This window comes from Helianthus annuus, chromosome 11 (genome assembly GCF_002127325.2).
Source record: "Helianthus annuus cultivar XRQ/B chromosome 11, HanXRQr2.0-SUNRISE, whole genome shotgun sequence".
Classification (NCBI taxonomy): domain Eukaryota; kingdom Viridiplantae; phylum Streptophyta; class Magnoliopsida; order Asterales; family Asteraceae; genus Helianthus; species Helianthus annuus.
This window is the reverse complement of record NC_035443.2, coordinates 24637688-24658947: the sequence shown is the minus strand read 5'-3', so window position 1 is coordinate 24658947 and position 21260 is coordinate 24637688. Positions and strand designations below refer to the sequence as shown.

Below are 21260 nucleotides of genomic sequence, written 5' to 3'. Positions count from 1 at the left end.
GATAAGTTTCAATTAGATATGTGACGTGGGAACCTATCATATATTTGTTAGACTTTACTTGATTTTCTTAATGTCCATATGTCATAAGAAACTTAGGGACATATTTAATAAAAAATCATGTTAAGCACATATATGAATAGATTTCTTTAAGACCAGGGGCCATATGCGACTAATTTAGATACAAGCAGATAGTCTTTAATTGATAAATGAATTATGTCTGAATATTCCATTTTGGAATAAGTTTCATGAATTTTAGTGAAATATAACTTATGGTGGACCCATACTTATTCCTTAAGCCAAATAATGATTTAGGGCTTTTTACGTCATGATTTAAAATCACTTAGAATGAAATTAGATAAAAAATCATCCTCATTAACCATGTCATGGTTTCTCATGAATTTTGGTTATAATGGATGAAATTTGTAGGTCTCATTTTCCTTTTGTCAAATTCTCATTTACATGATGACAAAAGTTGTGAAAGTGTAAGGTATCATCTAGTTTTATCTTAGTAATGTTTCAATCCAGATATTGAGAACAAATAATATAAGAGTTTAAGGTAAGTGTGACTTTATGGTGACTATGCAAACCTCACAACCTTCATAACATTGCTTAATTATGATACTATATTCTGATTAATCTTCAGAATATTTAAGGTATCGAAAGACGTTGTTAGAAGACTGCTTATTATGGTTCTTATAGCCTTAACATTTAATTTTGTCACTAACTCTCATGTTAGTTATTTGTTGACTTCTGGCAAGGAAATGTTTAAAACTAAAGTCAACTAATCATGTGTTAATAGGAATATTAAAAAATTATCAGACTTAAATATCATTAGTAAGTGACTACCTAATTAACTTATCCAACCGATCTTTGGAATAATGGATAGTCTCGTTGCTTATGCCTAGTCTAATGACATAATCATGTAGTGAGATTTTCCCTTGAAGAACCTTAGAGTTGGGATTTTGTACTTGTATTTTGGCTATGGACCTTAGAACAATCCTCTTTTAAAGTTTTAGTGGTTGTAAGGTGAATAACATCTTATTTTCCAGTTTCAAACATTTATTTCTTTGTACATATGTTGTCTATCAACACACTCATTATACTTTGGTATTTTTTGAGTGCTATAGTTGATTTATAAGGCATCAAATTGTACAAGTGAAAATCTTAGTATGTAATGTATTGAAAATTGTACTTATTTCCATGTGTAAGCCCTTAACTTTATGGGTCATGGCATTGTACATTATAATGTATTCACATATACCACTTAACTTTATAGTTTAGAATTTTAAATGAAGGCATGCATCTTAGGAATTCTTGTGATTATTCCACAAATAATAGATTAGTCTTAGGAAAAACTTAATCTGGAATGACCTTTTAGTGATAGCATTTATGTTTAGAGAGTTCTTGATTATCATGAGAGACATCATGTTTGATTTGTCCTATTCATCATGCTCTACTTTTCTTCTGTAGTAATCATTATTAGAAGAGAGCAGTAGGATTATCGTGTCTTAAGGGATAATCAAGGATTCAATTTAAGAGCTAATTCTTATAGAAACTTTAAGTAAAGAAAAAACATATTAGGTTTAGAAATTAGAGTGGATGAGATATTGATTTATAGAAGAAAGTTATAGTGAGTAAGATTATGGGTACTAAAAAATAAGGCAGACGAAATGATCATAAAATTAATGAAGGATCTTTGATATAAGGATCATTATGTGAAGAGGTTGTGATATGTCTATTACTAACATCAAAATAATAGACTTATTTAAAGTTCTACTTAAACGAAGACAAATCAGCTTTGGCCAAAAGTGTAATCATTTAAGCATGTGTGCAAAGTAATCGTGACAAATCAGCTTTGGCCAGAAATGAGACAACACTTTAGTTATGCACTTGTTAAGTATGCTAGACATAAATGAATTAAATCAGCTTTGGCTAGAAGTAAGACATTCACGTTTGTAATGCATAATTAACACAGCTTCTATAATACTTGAACAATAAATAGATGCATCAAATCAGCTTTGGCCAGAAGTGATACATCAGAAACTCATTCAAGTTAAGCCATTTTGGTTTTGTAAAACATTATTTGATCCTTATTAATTAACTAAGTATTTACAAAACCAATTATTTAATAGCTAAATCTTAGTTCACATTAAACAGCCTAAAATAATGTGGTTTCGAGTGAGATCTCGACTCAGTTATGAGGTCTCGAGTGAGATCTCGAGTCAAGTCTCGACTCATCTGTAACATTATGAGGTCTCGACTTATTAAGGTCTCGAGTCGCAACCTCGTTGTTCCGAGTCGGAACCATGGTCTCGACTACTGTATTTTATGAGATCTCGACTCATAATGAGGTCTCGAGTCGCAACCACGGTCTCGAGTTGTAGAGATTGAAGCCTTTAGTCGAAACCTCAGTAGTCTCGAGTTGAAACTTTATGGTCTCGAGTCGAGACCTTTGTCTTGAGTTGTAAAGATTTGAGGACCTTATGATTTCGAGTCGAGACCATGTAGTCTCGAGTGAGATCTAATGGTCTCGAGTCCACTATTAATAGTTGTTATTGTGATAATAACTGAAAACTTGAAATTTTAGGGATTGTGGGATAATGTTTCCTGTTTTATTGCTGATCTAAACTTATCAAAGATTTCGAAAATTATAACTGGTTATCTATTAACAGTTTTCGACAATTTTAATAGATAAAATTCAGATCAAAACAGTAAAAACGTCCACTAATCCAAATCATATTCCAAAACTTAAGGAATTTTTCGAGTTTCTTAGAACATGTGATGACAATTAATTAATTAACATAATAAAACTATGAAGCTTTCAATTAATGAAAACCAATATTCGTTTAACTTTAAATAATGATTTCATGAGGTGAAATCTCATAAAGAATTTACTGTAGGAATTATGATTTCAAAGCAAAAAGTAAAATAATGTATAATGGAATGATAAGAATTAATATGTGATGAAACTGAGAACGTGAACCACTAATTTCACAAGCAATTCGACCACCATCATTATTGGTATAATTTTGATTGATTTTAATTTTCAAATTAATTTGAAGATCATAAAAAAAATCGCAAAACAGAAAAAGAAAATCAATCTTAATGTTTTAAATCCTAAAACATTGAGTTCCTTGATGGAATTGATATAATCAACATACGCTTTGATACCACATGTTGATTATATCATAAGAACATGGGTAAAACATAAACCCTAATTGAATAAATTCAATTAGGGATAATAAAACATGTGTACCTGGTTAGCCAGTGACCGCATCAGAGAATGAAGTAGACGTCATGTTCGTCAGATTGATTCGGTTCCCCTTTAGGATGTATCTTCTTGATGGTAGTACCGAGTTCTTTAGGGTTGAAGAACTCGTAGTAATGGAGAGAGGAGGGGCGATTTTAGGGTTGATGTTATGAGGGTCTAACCCTAATCCATCTCTAGTAATCTCCTTATATACACCCAATGGGAAACCCAATTAGTTAATTAAGATTATATGGCCCATCAACAATTACTAACTAATTTATTATAGGTTTTAATATATTTTGATCCATATTATATAAAAGATAATGATGGCTACTAGATTAAATATAAATAAATAAATATTTAATCTTACAAAGTATGCCATATATATATATATGATTAGTATGTCATACATAAACCAAAACCAAACCATCACTATAGCTTTAGTTTATACAGTTTTTCGGTTTTAAATTAAACGGTAAACTCCCATAGCTAAAGTCATCCAAAAAGGATATGAACCTTTGTTAACTTGTACCCACTTACTTGGTAAGAATTTTGAATTTTGATGATTTTATTAGTCCTATTTCATTAACGTAGTTGCAATATAAGTGGAGGCATTAATGAAGAATGTGATATGTGCGGTGAAGTTGGTGGTGGTTATTTATGACAATATTAAATCATCAACCCTTTGTCTTGAGACATATTTATTTCCCCTTATTGAAACTAATCATTTTATAGACACAACTATAATGAAAACTACAATAAATTAGGCTCTTAGGGTGGGCGGGGTACCCACCGAAAACCAAGCGGGGACCCCTTTTGCCGAGCGGGACAAGCACCGCCAACATAGCGGTGAGGTAGAGAGAGGGAGTGAAATCGGTGAGGCTTTACCGAAGAGAGGGGGAGGAGAGAGGGAGGAGAGAGGATGAGTGGACCAATCAAAACTTTTTTTTTTTTAATAAAAACCAAGTCACCTAAGAGGGGAGTGCCGCCATCAATTTAGGGTGTTAGGGGAGTTTAAGAGGGGAGTTGACGTGGCACACGAGGATTGGTTGGGCGTAAGAGAGGGGACTCACCTCTTAGGTGAGCACCCCTTACACCCTTACTATTCCTATTCTCCTATATCTTAGGCTAGAAGGTATGGGAGCCTCATCTCCAAGGGATAGGCCGCCACATCAGCGTCACGTAAGCTTGGCTTGGAGGGGATGGACCTAGGGGTTGGGGGATGAACCCCTTTATATATATATATGTATGTATGTATAGATGTGTGTGTGTTAGGAGAGAGGAAAGTAGGCACGGCACATCCAGCTGTGGGTAGTTGATCTTGCCGAGCCGAGCCCAGGGGGGCGGTGTGGGGACCGGCGCCGGTCCTAGCCGGGCCTCAGCCGGCCCCTATACCCTTTAGTCTTATTTCACATCATTTTTCACTCAATCTCTCACTATATATATTTATGTATATATAGAGAGATAGATGGGAGGGATGTGTAAATATTAACTCCCTTAAATTAAATTATGGTGCTATTATTCCAACATCCTTCCCTCTATCTCTCTCTTTATATACATAGATATATATATATTTTTTTTTTGAAAAGCTAATTTATTGAAACCAACAAAAGCAAACATCAAACCAACAGACCCAAAGGTCAACCCAAATTTACATATTTCTATAGAAAACTAAAATCACACCATTGCTCCCATTCGAGCAGCACGATCCTTGAGCGGCTCTTCACCCAAAGGTATCCAAGTGATTTCAGATCAGCCAAAATCTCTCCAACGATCGGCCTCTTTGATTTGAAGCTAACTTCGTTACGAGTTCGCCAAATTAACCAGCAAGCCAAAAGAATCACAGTTTGTACGAGTTGCTTTTTAACCTCTGATCCATCGATCCCTTTATGTAATTCGAACAGGTCTTGTAAAGAGAAAGCATAAATAGGGGAAATACGACACCATGTTGAAACCTGTTGCCAAACAACAACAGCGACATAACACGGAACCATTAGATGCTCTGTTGTTTCATTCATATCACCACATATTGGGCATGCTAAAGAATTAACATAGATACCCCTCCTACATTTCCATGTTGGAAGCCGATTTCTCGCAAGGCGCCAACCAAAGATATTTACTTTTTTGGGAAGCCATCTATTCCAAGGGATATTTGGCCCGACATGTGGGGAAGCTGGGATCGCTATGAAATTTCTTAAAGATTTCACTGAAAAAATTCCTTCCTCGCCAATCGTCCACGACCAAGAGTCTTGAATATTCCTCAATTGACATGAATCAATGAGGTTTGTACATAGATTCAATTCGTTTACCTCTTCCAAAGTTGTTGGTTGCCTGCACCAATTCCAATTAAGTGACGTCGACATCCCGTTTATCAACATTTTATCGCTGATGCTGCAGAGCTTTAACTGTTCTAAGCTGAATAATGCCGGAAACAACTCTTTTAGGCATGTATCCCCAACCCAGTGATCGATCCAGAACCTGATGGTTGTACCATTTCCCGGAACCCCCTTTATAATATTGCCAAGGATAATATTTTGTGATCTCAGTTCATTTACCATCCTGTTGATATTGTTCCAGATCCCAGTCCTTCCCGATTTCAAGGGTAGAAATTCTCATCTTCTAGACACGAAATATACATAGATATATATGGAGTGAAAAGATGTGGGAATAGAAACACCCTTAAATTAACATCCTTTCGTTACAAATTTCGGTGACTAAAATGTCTGATCACATCATTTGGTTTTAGCATGTCACTTGAATTATATTATATATAAATGGTACAAAATTTAGAAAAAAATGGTCTTTAAATAATATCACTTATGTTAACTGATAATGATCTATACTGAGAATGTGTTTATCGACACTCAGATAGAATCATCAAATTGTTCATGACAATTTAGACCACTTCAAAACAATCTAGAACATTAACATTGAGTTAGAATCATCATATTGTTCATGAGGTTATGCGTTATGGTTTAACGAAAAAGTGGATAACGCCCTGTCATACAAGCAATGAGGTTTACATAACTCAATCTTTAACTATCAGTTTTTGGGTTAACTAAAAATTAAATGAAAAAAGAAAATTGATAATGTGTGCAATACCACTAACGCCCCACATTAACTCCCCACCCCCCCCCCCCCCCAATCAGAGGGCTAACACCCCCTGCAATGGTGCCCCTTTAACACCAAGAAGGCGGTGTTCCAGGGCGTTACAAGCCCACGTAGAGGGTGGGGGATTAAGCCACAACGAAGAGCGCGCCTTAAAAAGTAGAAATACTTAAAGTTATTTATGGTAGAGTGAGATTCCTCTTTAGAAAATGAAAGTTAGGAATTTCATTTGTAAAATTGAAAGTATAAATTATTATCAGATAATAAATTATTGGTTAAATTATTAGAATCCAAGTTGCCTAACATCAACGTCAATAGGGTATAGAATTTCAAAAATTCTTAAATATACTCCTTTCTTCACAATGTATAATAACTACTAGTGAGACTTCTAGCAAGAGTTCAAGATCATCTTCTCCACCATTTATATGATATATTTTGTCGCTAAAGAATGTGTCATATCTCTTTTCGACGTGACCATATAATGTAATCTACAAATATATTTACTAGTTAAATAGGGTGTTATAATGTAATTGTTAAGGCCACAGGGTGTGACATCGCATCACCCCGCCACATTATCGATTTTGATGTCCCCATAGCACCCTCCCCACCTCCCGCTCATTAACAAGGGGGCGCTATCCCCTTGTCGCCAGCACACTATCGGCCATATTTTGGCTTCATTTAAAAAAAATAAGTTTAAAATTTATGTTTTACTTATAATTAACAAGAATAAAAAAACAAAATCCACAAATAAAAAAACTGAATTTAACAACGAAGAAAAATGATAGAAAAATGAAAAGCAAAAGACGGCAAAGACGTGGGTGAATCACTTAACACCCTCTATGCCTTTCAAAAAAAAAAAAAAAAAACCTTAACACCCTCTATGCCAACTCAAACTACTAAGCTCACCCCTCCACTTTCAATTACTTGTCAAACTTAGCTGGAAACTCATTGATTACAACACACCATCTAATTACATACTTTCTTTTACTTAATTAAATTGCATTTTAATTTCTAAGATGGGTTTTTTATCATCAAATAATCAACAACATAAAAAACAAGTCTAAGCATATACCACATTACTCTATACCACATCATCCAAAAAAATGGGTCATAGTCATTATTCATTAAATTACAAAGGCTAAATATAGAGTGGATCATTTGACATAAACCACCTCAAAAAAACAACTTGAAAAGTTTCATTATCAAGGGGATGTTTAGTGTTGCGTTATCAAAATATATTATTCATTTTTAAAATAGATTTTGTGTTTTCAAAACTGCGTTTTGAAAAAATATGTATGTACATGCTTCTCCAAAACTGCGTTTTAAAGGCAGATAATCACTTTTTCATCCAAACACCTTTTTAGATTATTTATGTTTTACAAACGCAATAATCAAATAATCACTTCAAAACGTAATCCCAGACACCCTCTAAGTGTCTTCAAATCAATCAATTGATTTTATAGAATCTTGTATTTCTAAGTAGTCATGTAATTTAATTTGTTACAAAGAATAGAATGAAGTTTGATTGACTCAGGAAAAAAAACTTCTTAATGTTTCTCTAAATAAGAATATTAGACAGATTGTAAACTAAAATAACAACTATCATATCATGTTTACCAAAAGCTATCAAATAATATTAAAATGATATAAAAGAGATCCTTCAAAAATAAATAAAGCTGTTTTTCGGTTTTGTAAATTGCAATGTTTAGTTTGAGTCTAATAAAAATGTTTGTGCTTATGAAAAGAGACTACTTATCATTTGTTTTTTTTTTTTTAGGAAACTCAGATTTTGTGATACATATATAGTATATGTATGTGTGTGTATATGAGATTATAATATTAATATATATATATATATATTATATTATATTGTTGACGAATATCCATGAATAGTAATTTTAATTTTATAATAATATATATTTTTTTAATTATTTATTACTTTAATAGTGTAATATTTAATTATTATATTTGTTTTTCACTATTTAACATATTTTCATTTTTTTTTCTTTTCTTAAACCATCTTTCCTCTATCATTTATTTTCTATTTTTAATAATTATTTTTTCCTTTTCTAAATCATATTTCCTTTTTTAGTTAATTAGATATTTTATTAATAACTTAGATTCGTTGTTTTCCCTTCACATTCATGTATAAGTTTTGTTAAAAACAGACATGTATTCAAAATAGAGTATTTATTTGGTATCATAAAACGGTACGATAATAAACTAAACCGATTTTCTGATGGTTTGACTTTTTAAATAAGTTGCTTCTTTTTCAAATAACGTTTGTTTTACCTTATCATTTGCTCTGTTTCGCCGTAACACGCGACGTGAACGTATGAATATTAAGAAAGAAGACTTGTGTAGTTTAATTGTGTGTAACATGGTTATGATTTAATTAATGACCGACAGCCCACGTGGCTTGATTCCCACCAAACAGCCTGTTAATGGTCATTTAGTACTTTTGTAACCTGCTTTTCAATTGTAATTTCGGTGTATGAATAATTACAGAGAAAATGCGTAGCATAATTTGATTTGATACATAATAATATATAATAATAAATATAATTAATTGATGATTTGTTAAAATATTAAATATGTCCACCATGTAATAATATAATAATAGTCTATAAAGATTGTATCGAGGACAATCACATACTACGTGGGAACAAACTTGTTCAATAATTATTTATATTCCTTTTGCATTATTCATTTAAATCATGTACTCATTCATCAAACTTTCTAAATACAATGTTCATTACAAAACTGGATGCTCATTATAGATACACATATACCCAACATGTCTTTGTCAATTTGAGTTGATATAGTCATACTCAATAAAACAGTTTAAAAAGATTGAAAAGATTTGGCATCCAATGTAATTCAAAATTAGATTTAGTACCCCGTATAAATATCGTCATCTTCTGACAGTTATGTTTACAAGAGAGAATTGAGTCATAAAGGATTCTCCGTCTCAAATATCACCAGCTCATTTTGGGCACATCGACTGTGATTAGACAACTTCATAGTTAAGCGTGTTTGAGTGCGAGCAATCCATTATGAAAGTTTCCTCTCGGGTTATCGAAAAACAAATTCGTGAGTTCTTTGAAGGCAAAGTTGATAATACTAATTGGTATTATAGGTAGGATGTTACAACCCTGGTATCAATAAACTAGACGCAACATGTAATGATCAAACCCTGTTCTTGGTCGTGACTATGAAAGTGGTTTAACGAGACATGATGGATGAGACAACACTTTTCGACGAGGAGGCTTGGATCATCATTAGTCTTGTTACATATCACACACTATAAAGATTAATAGTGGTGAGAGAAGATAAAATGAATCTTTGAGACTCAATTTTGTGATAGATATACACTAATAAAAAACCATAATGTGTGAATTATATAAGTAGTCTTTATCTTATGTCAAAATATTGTTTTAAAGTTTTCAAATATTTATTACTAACTATTTAATGTATTTTCTTTTATTCATATCGTTAAAAAATCGTGTAATAACATAGTTATGAATATATACAAAATCAAGATGGTTGTTTCAATTTTAGTTATGAATTGTGGGTCAAAAAACAACGGGTAGGATTATCCAAATTGTATATTTATCACTCGTTTAGAATTATCCATAAAATGGGCCCATTACCTTTTCTACACACTTGAAATTGAATGCCTTAATTTATGGACAATTTTTTTATTGGATCTAACAAAATTTGCTTAATATAGATAGATCTCCTGAATCTTAATTTTATTCCTAGATATACCTAATAGGTTATACAAAATATGTAACATTTCTTTTTATAGAAAACAAGATACATTTATATAAAACAAACTACTTTTTTGAGTATTTACTTATAAAATATGTTGTCTAGAAAGTGGAGGTTATGGGCCCGAATTCATGATAGAAAAAAGTCGCTAGATGTGATGATTATATGTAGAGAAATGAAATACCATTATACAAAAGGAACATACTTGCACACGATAATGAATTACCGAGTTAGTTATTAATACGGACCACATACTCTGCGTGAGCTCGAGTCCTATGACTTAAAATATAATCCTCGTATAAACTCACGTGATCGACTCATTTTGTATTGTCAAACATAGATCATATGGTTTCTTTCAACCAAAGAAACGATATACACATGTTAATGACCAATTTTAAGAGAATATGTAAAAAAAAGTGACATAAAGCATTTAAGTTATCATGGACTCAAGAAAATGGCTCAAAGTTATCCCATATAAAGCTATCACCTTGTAATGCATTAGTCACACCATCATCCATAGTGTCCCAAGCAAACAAGCTATCACTCGGTTCAAAATCGTGGATAGCGTCATCATCCTTACTCGGACCTGCTTGTTCTGACCTACATGAGTCATTGACCAAAGGGTTGACCTCATGCTCGGCACATGGTGGTGAATCTTTGACAAAAAGATGAGGGAAGTTGAGTCGCGCCTTGTCTCCTCTCAACTTAAAAGCCTCATGATCATACGCTAAAGCGGCTTCAAGCGCGGTATTAAAAGTTCCCAACCAACGTCTACTCCTACTACGTGGGAGCCGAATTTCCGCCACCCATTTTCCCCATTGGCGTTGCCTAACCCCTCTATATAGCTTCACCACAGCCCGTTGGTCACTCGTGTGATGACCATCACCCGTCTCATCATCATTTGGTTTAAAAGAAATCATTTGTTGATTCCTTGATGATTGAGATTGAACATTGTCATCAAGAGAAAATGGAAACACAAACTTTGATTCATGTTTGATCTTCTTAAGTGGTTGAACCAGATTGCATGATTGGTCCCCTTTGCGCCTACACGAACCCGAAGAAGGTTCATTAACATGTTCCATTTTTTTTGTGTTAGAACCACATTGAGCCTTTTTGGGTTCTGAAATTGGGATATTGGATGATTTAAGCAGCAGGCCTGTTGATGTACATAGCACGCGTGCTAACTTACTGAAATAGTTAGTAAAAGTGCCTCAATAGGCATGCGGAAGGAGGTTTGACTTTGGATATTTCTTTATTGTGATTTTGTAATGTTTTCATCAGCAGTGTTATATAGTCCAATAATATAACAATTACATATGATATGGTCAACCGTACCACCTACGAAATGGGAAAGGTCGCGCCTAGAAGTCAGGGTCGTCGCTGAGAATTGGTGGATCGTGTGCGACTAGAAATAATGGGCCACTGAAATAAAGATCAACCACAACATCAAACCTCTACCTTAGCTGTCACATCAGATTCCAAACTTTCTTTAAAAAAACCATATTTTTCAACACCACCAAAACCCCACGAACCATCATTAAAAAAATATTGGAGAGGAGGGCCCCACCACCTCGTCCGAATGTGGTTTGAAGACACGGGCCGCGGGGGTGGACTTGGACTCCACATCACCAGAGGTCCGCAAGGGTGAGGTTTGGATTTAGCGAGAGCAACCACCTCAACCATGTTGTGCTGCTCTAAACTTATATAAAAAATGGGCCCTACAATTAATTGGGTTTAAAAGCTTAAAGGTTCATATTTAGTTTAGTTGGGTAATTGAGTTTAATTGAAAATTGGGTTTTATTATTTAATGGGCCTAAACTAAATTAAAAGGTTAATGAGTTTACAAACATATTGGGTTTTTAAATTCTATTATTTTGTTAATAAAAGCTTTTGTATAAATAAAAAAAAAAAAATTGGTCTCCCAAGAAAGCGAGTCCTGGGTGTTCATCCACTTTGCCCAGTGGCGGAGCTTGACCAAAAGATTCCAGGGGGCGTAAAGTGATGACCCAAATTTTTTTTCCTATCGTTATGTTTCGGGTCGGGTCGGGTCGGCTATCGATTCAGGTCAGGTCAAATAATAATAGTTCTAAATAAAACTAAAAAATTTCATTCATTCAAAGGACCCGTCCTTACACATAAAAACTTGTGATTAAGTTTATTGTGTTGTGGGTAATCTAGGGTTAAACAAATAAGAGTTAAAATATATTTACAAAACTACCCATCACTTATATACAAAGTGGTAACAAACTTTACTTTAATTAAATTGTATAAATATTTAGGATATACAAAGTAGTATACTTTACTTTATCTTATATATCGTATAAATATTTAGGAAAAATAATTGGGGGAGGCGATCCTATATAATTTTTAAAATTTCCGGACGAAAAATCGGAAAATATACACTTCTAGCCGAAACATTGGGGTGGGCGAATGCACCCCCGGATAACAACTAACCTTCGCCTCTGACTTTGCCCACCCCTTAGGCCAGGTTGCTAGAAGCTCTTCTAGTTTTATATCTTTGAACACGATGACTAAAGTATTAGACTCGATTAAAATTAAACTTCCCTCCACAACTTTTAAATAATTTTGAATATTTCAAAGTTGTTGTATCTGTTTAGTAATTCCTATTTTGTTGTTTTATTATTCCTTATATCTAGGATCCTCTTTGTATAGATCTAGGATCCTCATGTCACATCCGGAGATGTAAAGGAGTAATCTAAGGGTGTGGGGGGCACCTGCGGGGACTCCCTTCGGGGACCATATTCACCGTGCGGGAGAAGTGCCTCCAACCAAGAGGGGAGGGAAATCGGTGACCATTTTCGGGGAGGAGGCACCGAAGAGAGGGGAGGAGAGAGAAGGTGGCCCCCATTCAATCAACCAATGAAATTTTTTTTTTAAATAAAAAACAAGTCACCTAAGAGGGGAGTGCCGCTATCAAATTGGGGTGTGAGGGGAATTTAAGAGGGGAGTTGACGTGGCATAACCTGATTGGGTGTGCGTAAGAGAGGGGACTCCCCTCTTAGGGGAGTGCCCCGCTCACCCTAACTAAGCTGGTTATGACATTGGATAACAAGGATCAAAGAGCAATAAGGGATAACTCACTCTCGTGCAATTACTACCCAAACATCCAAGGATAAAGACAACTTGACAATCTATCATCTCTCGGTCTCAAGATTGGTAGGACACTGATTTAGACCAGCCAACACATATGTTCTTGAAGTTATCTATCCCTAGCTTAACCACAAAACGACTACAAACACAAAGTAGGTGACCTAGACACATGTGGTTGTAACCGATAAATACGAAATCAAACAAAAAGAATCACAAGAACATGGCATGCAAACTAAACGTGGAACCAATACTCAAAACACATCACAATCAATAATAGAAAGATTCTTTACTCTAAAAGCGAAAACAAATGAGTTTACACGATATCTGCCACATCTCTTCTGAAACGTGGAGAATGCCACGTCAACATTCTATGGCAACTAACCTCGTCGTGGACCGCCATCAATTTCCTTGGCGGTCCGCCACGAGTCTTTTTCCTCGATTTTCACCATGTTCTAGATTGGTAGTGGACCACTACGCCTTTTCTTGGCGGTCCACTATGAGATTCGGCAACTGAAGGTCTACTTCTTATCCAACCTTTTTCAACTCTCACTAATTCTTCATTTCGGCCTCGCTTTCTGTTCCAATTGCTTCTTTTCTTCCTTAATTCCTACAAATTCAACATATAATCAAATAAATACCTACAATCCAAAGAATTTATATGAAAACCACTCATAAACTTAAGGAAATTTATACCGAAACATGTACAACTGCAAGCTTAGAATAAGAATACTTGCATTGCTTTGACTTCACATTTATATGAACTTGGATGGGTTTGGCCAAATGGACCACCTATATCTTTAAAGCAGCCATTGCTTGTTAACGTTTATTCATCATATCTGTGCATGTTGGTGATCAGAAATTCTTTCTTTCCATCTAAACAGCACATCTATAATAGCCTTCCAGGCATTCTTGTATTTTGGGACTTCATATATCCCTTTTGAATTGCAATGCAGAACCGATCCAACACGTTATGGAGTTCAATACACCAAAGTTGTAATACATTTATTTAAAACAGATAACTCACACATCCACTAATCCTACTCCTAAATCTACATTCCACATATTTTTGTCCACCACGAGACTCAAACCCTCAACCTCATAAGGAAACACTTTTCCACCACACCTTGGTACGACTAGGCTACAAGTGGTTAAAGTCGCAATATGACCAACAAAATCATCTCAACCATTACTGTTAAAAATAAATAAATTCATCAAGATATTCAACTGAAAGAACTATGCTGTCAAACTGTACCATGGTCATGTTAACTAAAACCCAAGCAAATAGAGTGAACACAAATCAACATTCAAAATTCCAATTCTTTACCAAAAAAAAAAAATTAAGGCAGGTTTATAGAGGAAAAAACACTAGTAACGGACAATATCTTTGAGGCAATCATAGAAATGTGACATTTGAATTGTTTCCTTGCCAGAGTAAATTGCTTCTGCACTTCCACCGGATTCTCCTTGTGCCGCCATCTCTACCACCATATAAAGCCTCTTAAGTGGCATCTAAAACACCACCACAGACGTATCGCCATTTAAACATATTCAAAAAAATATACGGTTTTGTGTTTACAGGAACAAAATATTTAAAAGATCAAGAATCTTACATCATTCAAAGCCTCAGCTGCAGCATCAACATCACCTTGAGAGAACACATTAAGTTGTTGCAATACCTGAAAGCACAAAGATTGAAGATTAACCGAAACGACAAAACAGCAAACACAATCATAGAACAAGTAACTATGAAACTTACCTTTTTAGCATCCTCGGTCTTTAACATAGGAACGTGATAAGTGACTGAGAAAGCATCACAAACACCAACCGACTCCAAGAAAGTTACCTCGCTTGTTGTTCCGATCACCAGCAGATTTTTACCCTGAAGTTTTAGTAACAACAATTTAAAAACATAAAATACATGTGCTTTAATACATGTGCTTTAATACCTTTGGAGGAAGCCTTTTGAGGAGGACCATTAATGTCTGAGAGATTAAGTTTGAAAACCGAGGGCCAATGGCAACATATTCCAATAGTCTGTTAGTGAAATAAAAAACAGATTAATCAGCAACCGATACGAACTTCATTTTTATGCCATAATGAAATTACCTTTCAATATCATCAAGGACAATAATGCTCAGTGTTGACTTGTAAGCATCCTCAAATACCTACAAAAAGTGTTCCCATGTAAAAGCACATCATACAAATGGTATGAGCAGGAATAACTGAATAGGTATAAAACCTTGACAATTTGTGCGCATTTACTGGCTTCACTGAGTCCAATCATCGATTCGGCCGAAATCTACAATTGTGGAAAATATGTTGGTTTCACACTAATATGTGACAACAGTTTAAATATATAACAGCTTACAATCTTCACATAGGAGAAATCGCTACCGATACCAACAGTAGCTGCCATTGCGGTCTTACCACTGCCAAAGATGATTAAAAAAAACGTTGTGAGTTGGAAGAAATAGATATACTAACATTAACTAGAATTGATTACCTGCGTTGCAAGGTCAGTTTTTTTTTTTTTTTTTAACGTGATTTGAGCGAACTGATTTTTTTATGTAATTGTTTATCGATCAAACATAGACCGACTCAAAACCTCAATAGTAATAAGCACAAAAACATATTATATTTGATATGACTCATTTTCGGAAAAAAATTACGTCAAAACGTAAACCAACTTGAATTTTTGCTGACACGTACATAAAAATAAGCACGTACAACTCGAGGGGGGTCAAAATATCACTTTACAAAGTTTTAAGAATGTTGAGAGGGGTGTAATTACTGTAGCTAAGTGGTCAACTAATTATATATAATAATAATAATAATAATAATAATAATAATAATAATAATAAAACTATTAATCAAAACCACAATTTACCTGCCACTTGGACCTTCTAGAAGAACTGTGACAAGTGGACTACCACTGCTAACCTTAACTTGCTCCGCTAATAGCATAGTTCTTTTAAAGATATGATCATGTCGCTCACCACAATCAACTATTCCATTCAGTCTGCATCAATTCATAAAAATACACAAAATGTTACATAATTATTAATCGAAATGAAAACAGCTTGAGATAATCAGATAACATATATATATGTATACCTGCAACGTTCCAGGTCGTCTGTTGAAGCGCCAAATGCAGGAGTAACTTCATGAAGAGCGTTCAAGAAATCTTCCATTGTGACTTTTATGTTTTCCTCATCAATCGATTTAGTTAAATCGTCAAGACTGAGCTGGCGGTTGAGAGCGTAAGAAACTGCACTTTTCACAACACCTTCGAGTTCTGCTCCACTGTAGTTCTTTGTTCGTGCAGCTAAGAATACAATTCATAAGACTTAATCAAACCCTACTATTTTTATTTTTTGAGTAAAATGTCATTTTCGTTCCTGAGGTTTGGCCAGTTTTGCGACTTCGACCAAAGGTTTGTTTTTCCGTATCTGGATCCAAAATGTTTGAAATCTTGTCATTTTCTTCCAGCTCGTTAACTCCATCCATTTTTATGCGTTAAGTCAGCGGTATTGCCCTTTAAGTTAACAAAAAAGACGGAAATACCAGACTTAACGAAGGAAAATGGATGGATTTAACGAGCTGGATGAAAATGACAAGATTTCAAACATTTTGGATCCAGATGCGGAAAAACAAACCTTTGGACGATAGTCGCAAAACTGGCCAAACCTCAAGGACGAAAATGGCCGTTTACTCTTTTATTTTTTTCAATACAATAAAAGACTTCTACGAAAGTTATACCAAGTTCTTGCAAGTTAATATCTGGAGATAGAAACGAATTCTCCCTCATCCTATTTGTATGAATCTGAAGAATTTGGAAACGACCGTTTTCATCAGGAAGGCTGATTTCCACTTGGACTTCCAAACGACCAGGCCTAAGCAAGCGTTAGAGGAAATGTTTAGCAAAAGTTTAACGCTAACTAATGACGTTTATGTTTTAACATCTTAACGAGAGATAAAGAACTCGCCTCATGAGAGCTTCATCGAGCAAATCCTTTCTATTTGTCATACCGATTAGCAAAACATTATTCAGCGCTTCCACGCCGTCTATCTTTGTAAGAAGCTGATTGACGATGCTATCGTGCACTCCTGTACCATCCCTCGTTGAACCTCTAGACTGCAAACGCAACCGATAAACGCATGTTACAGCAAGGCATAAGTTTCCGAAAAAACAAAACTGAATGTTTGGAAATGGACCTTACCTTACAAATGGCATCAATTTCATCAAAAATGATCACATGCAAGTCACTTTGATCCCCTGAGACAATTTGTAAAAAGGGCATCAGGATTGGAACAAAATTTGTTTCAAAGTCCAGATTCTAACAAATAGACAGTCCTACCTAGAGGTGCTAAAACGGGTCGTGTTTGTGGGTTTAACCCGACCCGAAAACTTTAGATGAACCTGAATACGACCCGAATATACGTGGCTTGACCCGAACATGACCCGTTCAACCTGATTCTTATTTTTATTTTTTTTCTGCAGATTAGTATATTAAAATTTAAATTAAAAAGCTTATGGCAGTTTATCTTTTTAAGGTACAATTATGGCTACACACCCAATTTGATTTATGGCGTAAAACATATTGTATAAAAAGTATAATATAAATAGGTTAATGGGTCAACCCGACTGGTTGACCCGAACCCAACCCGTTACGCTAAACAGGTTCGCGGGTTCAACCTGAAACAGACCAGAACCCGTTTAGACTAAACCCAAACCCGCGAATTTCGTGTTTGGTTCGTGGCGTGTCAGAAATTCACACTCCTACCTCTTGTTCTTTGATCTTGTTCAGCATCAGCAAATAAGTCCCTTACATTCTTCTCAGTTTCACCAACAAATTTACTCAGCACTTCAGGTCCATTTACAATCTAGTTTGTACAAAAAAAAAAAAAAAAAAAAAAAAAAAACATCAACATGACCTTTAAATGCTATTGTGGATTCACATTCCCATGATAAACCCAAAGGAAACATAAAAACATAAAGGTCAAGGCATGCATAGAGTACCTTCGGATCCTTTCCGTTCAACATTTTTCCAATCTGGCGAGCCATTAGAGTCTTGCCGGTACCAGGGGGACCGTACAACAGCATTCCCTTAACATGCTTTACACCGAGTCTGATGAACGAAAATTCACATTCATATAACATTTCACACTAGAGCGGTGTATAGCATGACAAAAACGATAGGCGGCATTACTTGCTTGCCACGTGTGGAGGGAAGACCCTAGAGGCAAAAGCTCTTCTAAATATATCAGCAAATTCATTGCTCAAACCACCGATACCGAGTGTTTGAAGGTTAAACTCCTTGTGCTTGAAAATGTTGCTGCTAGCAGCCTCGCGCTGATTTATAATCTGCACACAAAGAAAAAAAAGATAAAAAAAAATACAGAGAATAGCCAAACACAATAGTATTTACAATACCTTTATTCCACTGGAATTGGACGCTTCAAACACGATGTATGAATCTTCGGAAAGCATGCCTCTTTCGACGTCTGATTGTTCTTGCCCTTCAACAGAAACTTGGCTGACTATGAAGTTATAACCATTTCCATGAAACTCAAAAGTTACCCGTTGTCCTGATGTCAAAACCTGCATTGAATTACAGAAATAAGCAAATACATATAAAAGAACACTGTTAGTATTCAATATAATTACAAATGTAAAGATGGACGAATCATACAATGTCATACCTGGTTTATAAATCTATTCTTAAGCTGTTGAGCTAGTAGGACAGCATCAACCTGCAAATTATAAAAATTCGATACTAAGGTTGAAAAGCTGCAAACTCATAACAGGAAAGAAAGAAAGAAAGAAAAGTGTGCGCTTAATCTTAAAGGGAATCATTAGCTGGTGGCCAGCAACAGTCCCAACTTCAAAAATAACTAGTGGTGGTCCCACTTTTTCACATATTGTAAACCAATGAACTTTTACTAACAGAAAAGGAAAACGGGGACAAAAAGAAATTAAGGTTCTGTTAGTAAAGGTCCATTGGTTTACAATATATGAAAAGGTGGGACCACCATTGGTTATCTTTGAAGTTGGGACCGTTGTCGGCTAACGGCTAATATTTGGGATTATTAAAATCCATTATTCCATTTTAAAGCGTGGGGCGTGCCTGCTCTTCTTTATTCCCTCTTTTCGTGAATTCCAACTCAAGGGTAAGTAATGCGATGTTGAAATCCTCAGGTGGAATAAACCTAAAACGGTTGGTAAAACAGACTTGTAAGAGAATCAACATAAAAACTTAAGTTACAACACTAGAGTAACTATGACCACAAACCTGCTAACAGATACCGGATCTCCAGTAGAAAGTCTTGCATAACGTCGTTGGATGGCATTAAGCCCAATCTGCCCGCTTTGTATGGTTTCATGCGCAGTTTGTTTCAGTTAAGCAAAGCAAAACAATAAAATTTCTCCTTACAGATAACATGATAACAACAGCATTTCAATGCTCAAACAGATCATTTAAACATATTATATACACCCCATCATATGTAACTGTAATCTTTATCCAAGCTTAATCATCATCATCATCATCATCATCATCATCATCATCATCATCATACTCAGTAAATCCCACCAATAGCAAAGCTAAGGTAGGGTCTGAGGAGGGTAAGATGTAGACAGCCTTACCTCTACCCCGTAGAGGTAGAGAGGCTGCTTCCAGTGAGATTCCTGGCTCAGTATTAGTTTTGCATCAAGCCGGACATAAGGCACATAACACTCAGCAATTGAGACAAATGCCAATTAGTGCATGTACCCCTTTGTCCGAGCTTAATGATAAAACCATAGTTACGGTCACGGACGTAGGTCCCCCACTGAGACCGAACCACGTTAAATTCTTGTGTCGTCGATATGTTGTGTGTGTGTGTGCGTGTTAATTCATTTGTGTGTTTGTGCATTGATTCGCTTCAGCGTACCGTTTGATCGTAACACAATGTTGTTAACATTAACAATAGCCAAACAGTAACATCAACTTTATTTATATAGTGATCTTCTAACAGTTGAACTAATTCCACAAATCAAAGTTATCTACCAAGTGCCAAACCCTAATTTTAAGAAAACACTGTACTATATATGCTAACAACAATAAGCAATGAGATCAAATTAGGTTAATAAAAATAATAATAATATTGAATGCAGGAGATTAAAACTGAAATATATTCACAATTTAAACACCACATTGAACAATAAATGAAAATAAACAGGCGTTAAGGATATGCTATAGATAGAACAAAGGCGTCATGAACAAGAGCGAGAGCGAGATTAGATCCAGGTACGGTAAACTGACGAATATCGGAAGGTGAGCAGTAGGCATAATTCGTATAGGCGAGATCTTTCGCTGGTGTGTTTGTGACGATCATTGATGATCCTGACATTGTAGACGACGATCCTGAGATTGTAGAAACCAACAGAGATCAAATTCTTCAAGAATGATTTGTGCTACCAGTTGTTATGGAATGAAGGAATGGAGACGTAGGTAGTTTTAGTTAGATCAATTGTTAACACGATTAAGAAACCCCATAAATTACAAAAGTAACGCCTGAAGTTACCCTGAAGTTTAAATTTAGGCCTTTTAGTTTTGGTTTTTCTAGTTTTGGTACCTAATTGTATCAGTTGAAAAAAATAACTTGATTAACTAAATAGGTTGTTTTTTAAGACTTTTGGAAGCTTCATACATTGGTTTTTGTCGACCTTATTGCCAATAAGGTTTTTTTTTTTTTTTTATATTTCTAATTGGAACCATTAACATCTTCTTGCAATACATATTGCATTCAAACCCATGACCTAGTGTTCTAATGGGTCTAATGGTATGGTGTTGTAAAAAAAAATGGTGTATTGAAACATGCTCTTTTATATTCACTTGTGAGAGCTTATCAAAACCATGGAATGAAACACACGAAGACATAAATTGTGGTTGACAATTTTAAACACGGACATGAAGATAAAAATTATGACAAAGTCTTACTGGAAATAGGATGTTGTGAGTATTCTACCCTATTC

General features: G+C 35.0%; 2 protein-coding genes across 2 annotated transcripts; both read right to left on the bottom strand.

Moving 5' to 3' along the window:
- Nucleotides 1-10350: 10350 nt before the first annotated feature.
- LOC110891778 (ethylene-responsive transcription factor ERF095) lies at nt 10351-11287 on the bottom strand. The gene has a single exon (XM_022139349.2). The coding sequence runs from the start codon at nt 11212-11214 to the stop codon at nt 10579-10581; it is 636 nt and encodes a 211-aa protein (XP_021995041.1). The 5' UTR covers nt 11215-11287; the 3' UTR covers nt 10351-10578.
- Nucleotides 11288-14454: 3167 nt separating this feature from the next.
- LOC110889642 (vesicle-fusing ATPase) lies at nt 14455-20742 on the bottom strand. Its single transcript, XM_022137206.2, has 20 exons — nt 20478-20742; nt 19537-19632; nt 19372-19453; nt 18947-18997; nt 18678-18845; nt 18454-18608; nt 18264-18372; nt 18028-18127; nt 17464-17519; nt 17230-17378; nt 17003-17136; nt 16358-16568; nt 16131-16262; nt 15612-15672; nt 15483-15542; nt 15350-15408; nt 15190-15277; nt 15000-15122; nt 14854-14919; nt 14455-14752 (listed from the first exon to the last, which is right to left on the bottom strand). Exons 1-20 carry the CDS (start codon nt 20633-20635, stop codon nt 14609-14611), a joined length of 2202 nt encoding a protein of 733 aa, XP_021992898.1. The 5' UTR covers nt 20636-20742; the 3' UTR covers nt 14455-14608.
- Nucleotides 20743-21260: the final 518 nt, after the last annotated feature.

What these genes read in the sequence shown, in the direction of transcription:
- LOC110891778 (XM_022139349.2), bottom strand. Translation starts at nt 11,214, where the DNA reads ATGGAACATGTTAATGAACCTTCTTCGGGTTCGTGTAGGCGCAAAGGG.
- LOC110889642 (XM_022137206.2), bottom strand. Translation starts at nt 20,635, where the DNA reads ATGTCAGGATCATCAATGATCGTCACAAACACACCAGCGAAAGATCTC. An exon ending in CTCGATGAAGCTCTCATGAG is followed by an intron (nt 17,137 to 17,229) that starts GCGAGTTCTTTA and finishes ACGCTTGCTTAG; the next exon opens with GCCTGGTCGTTTGGAAGTCC. An exon ending in ATTTCTCCTATGTGAAGATT is followed by an intron (nt 15,543 to 15,611) that starts GTAAGCTGTTAT and finishes CCACAATTGTAG; the next exon opens with ATTTCGGCCGAATCGATGAT.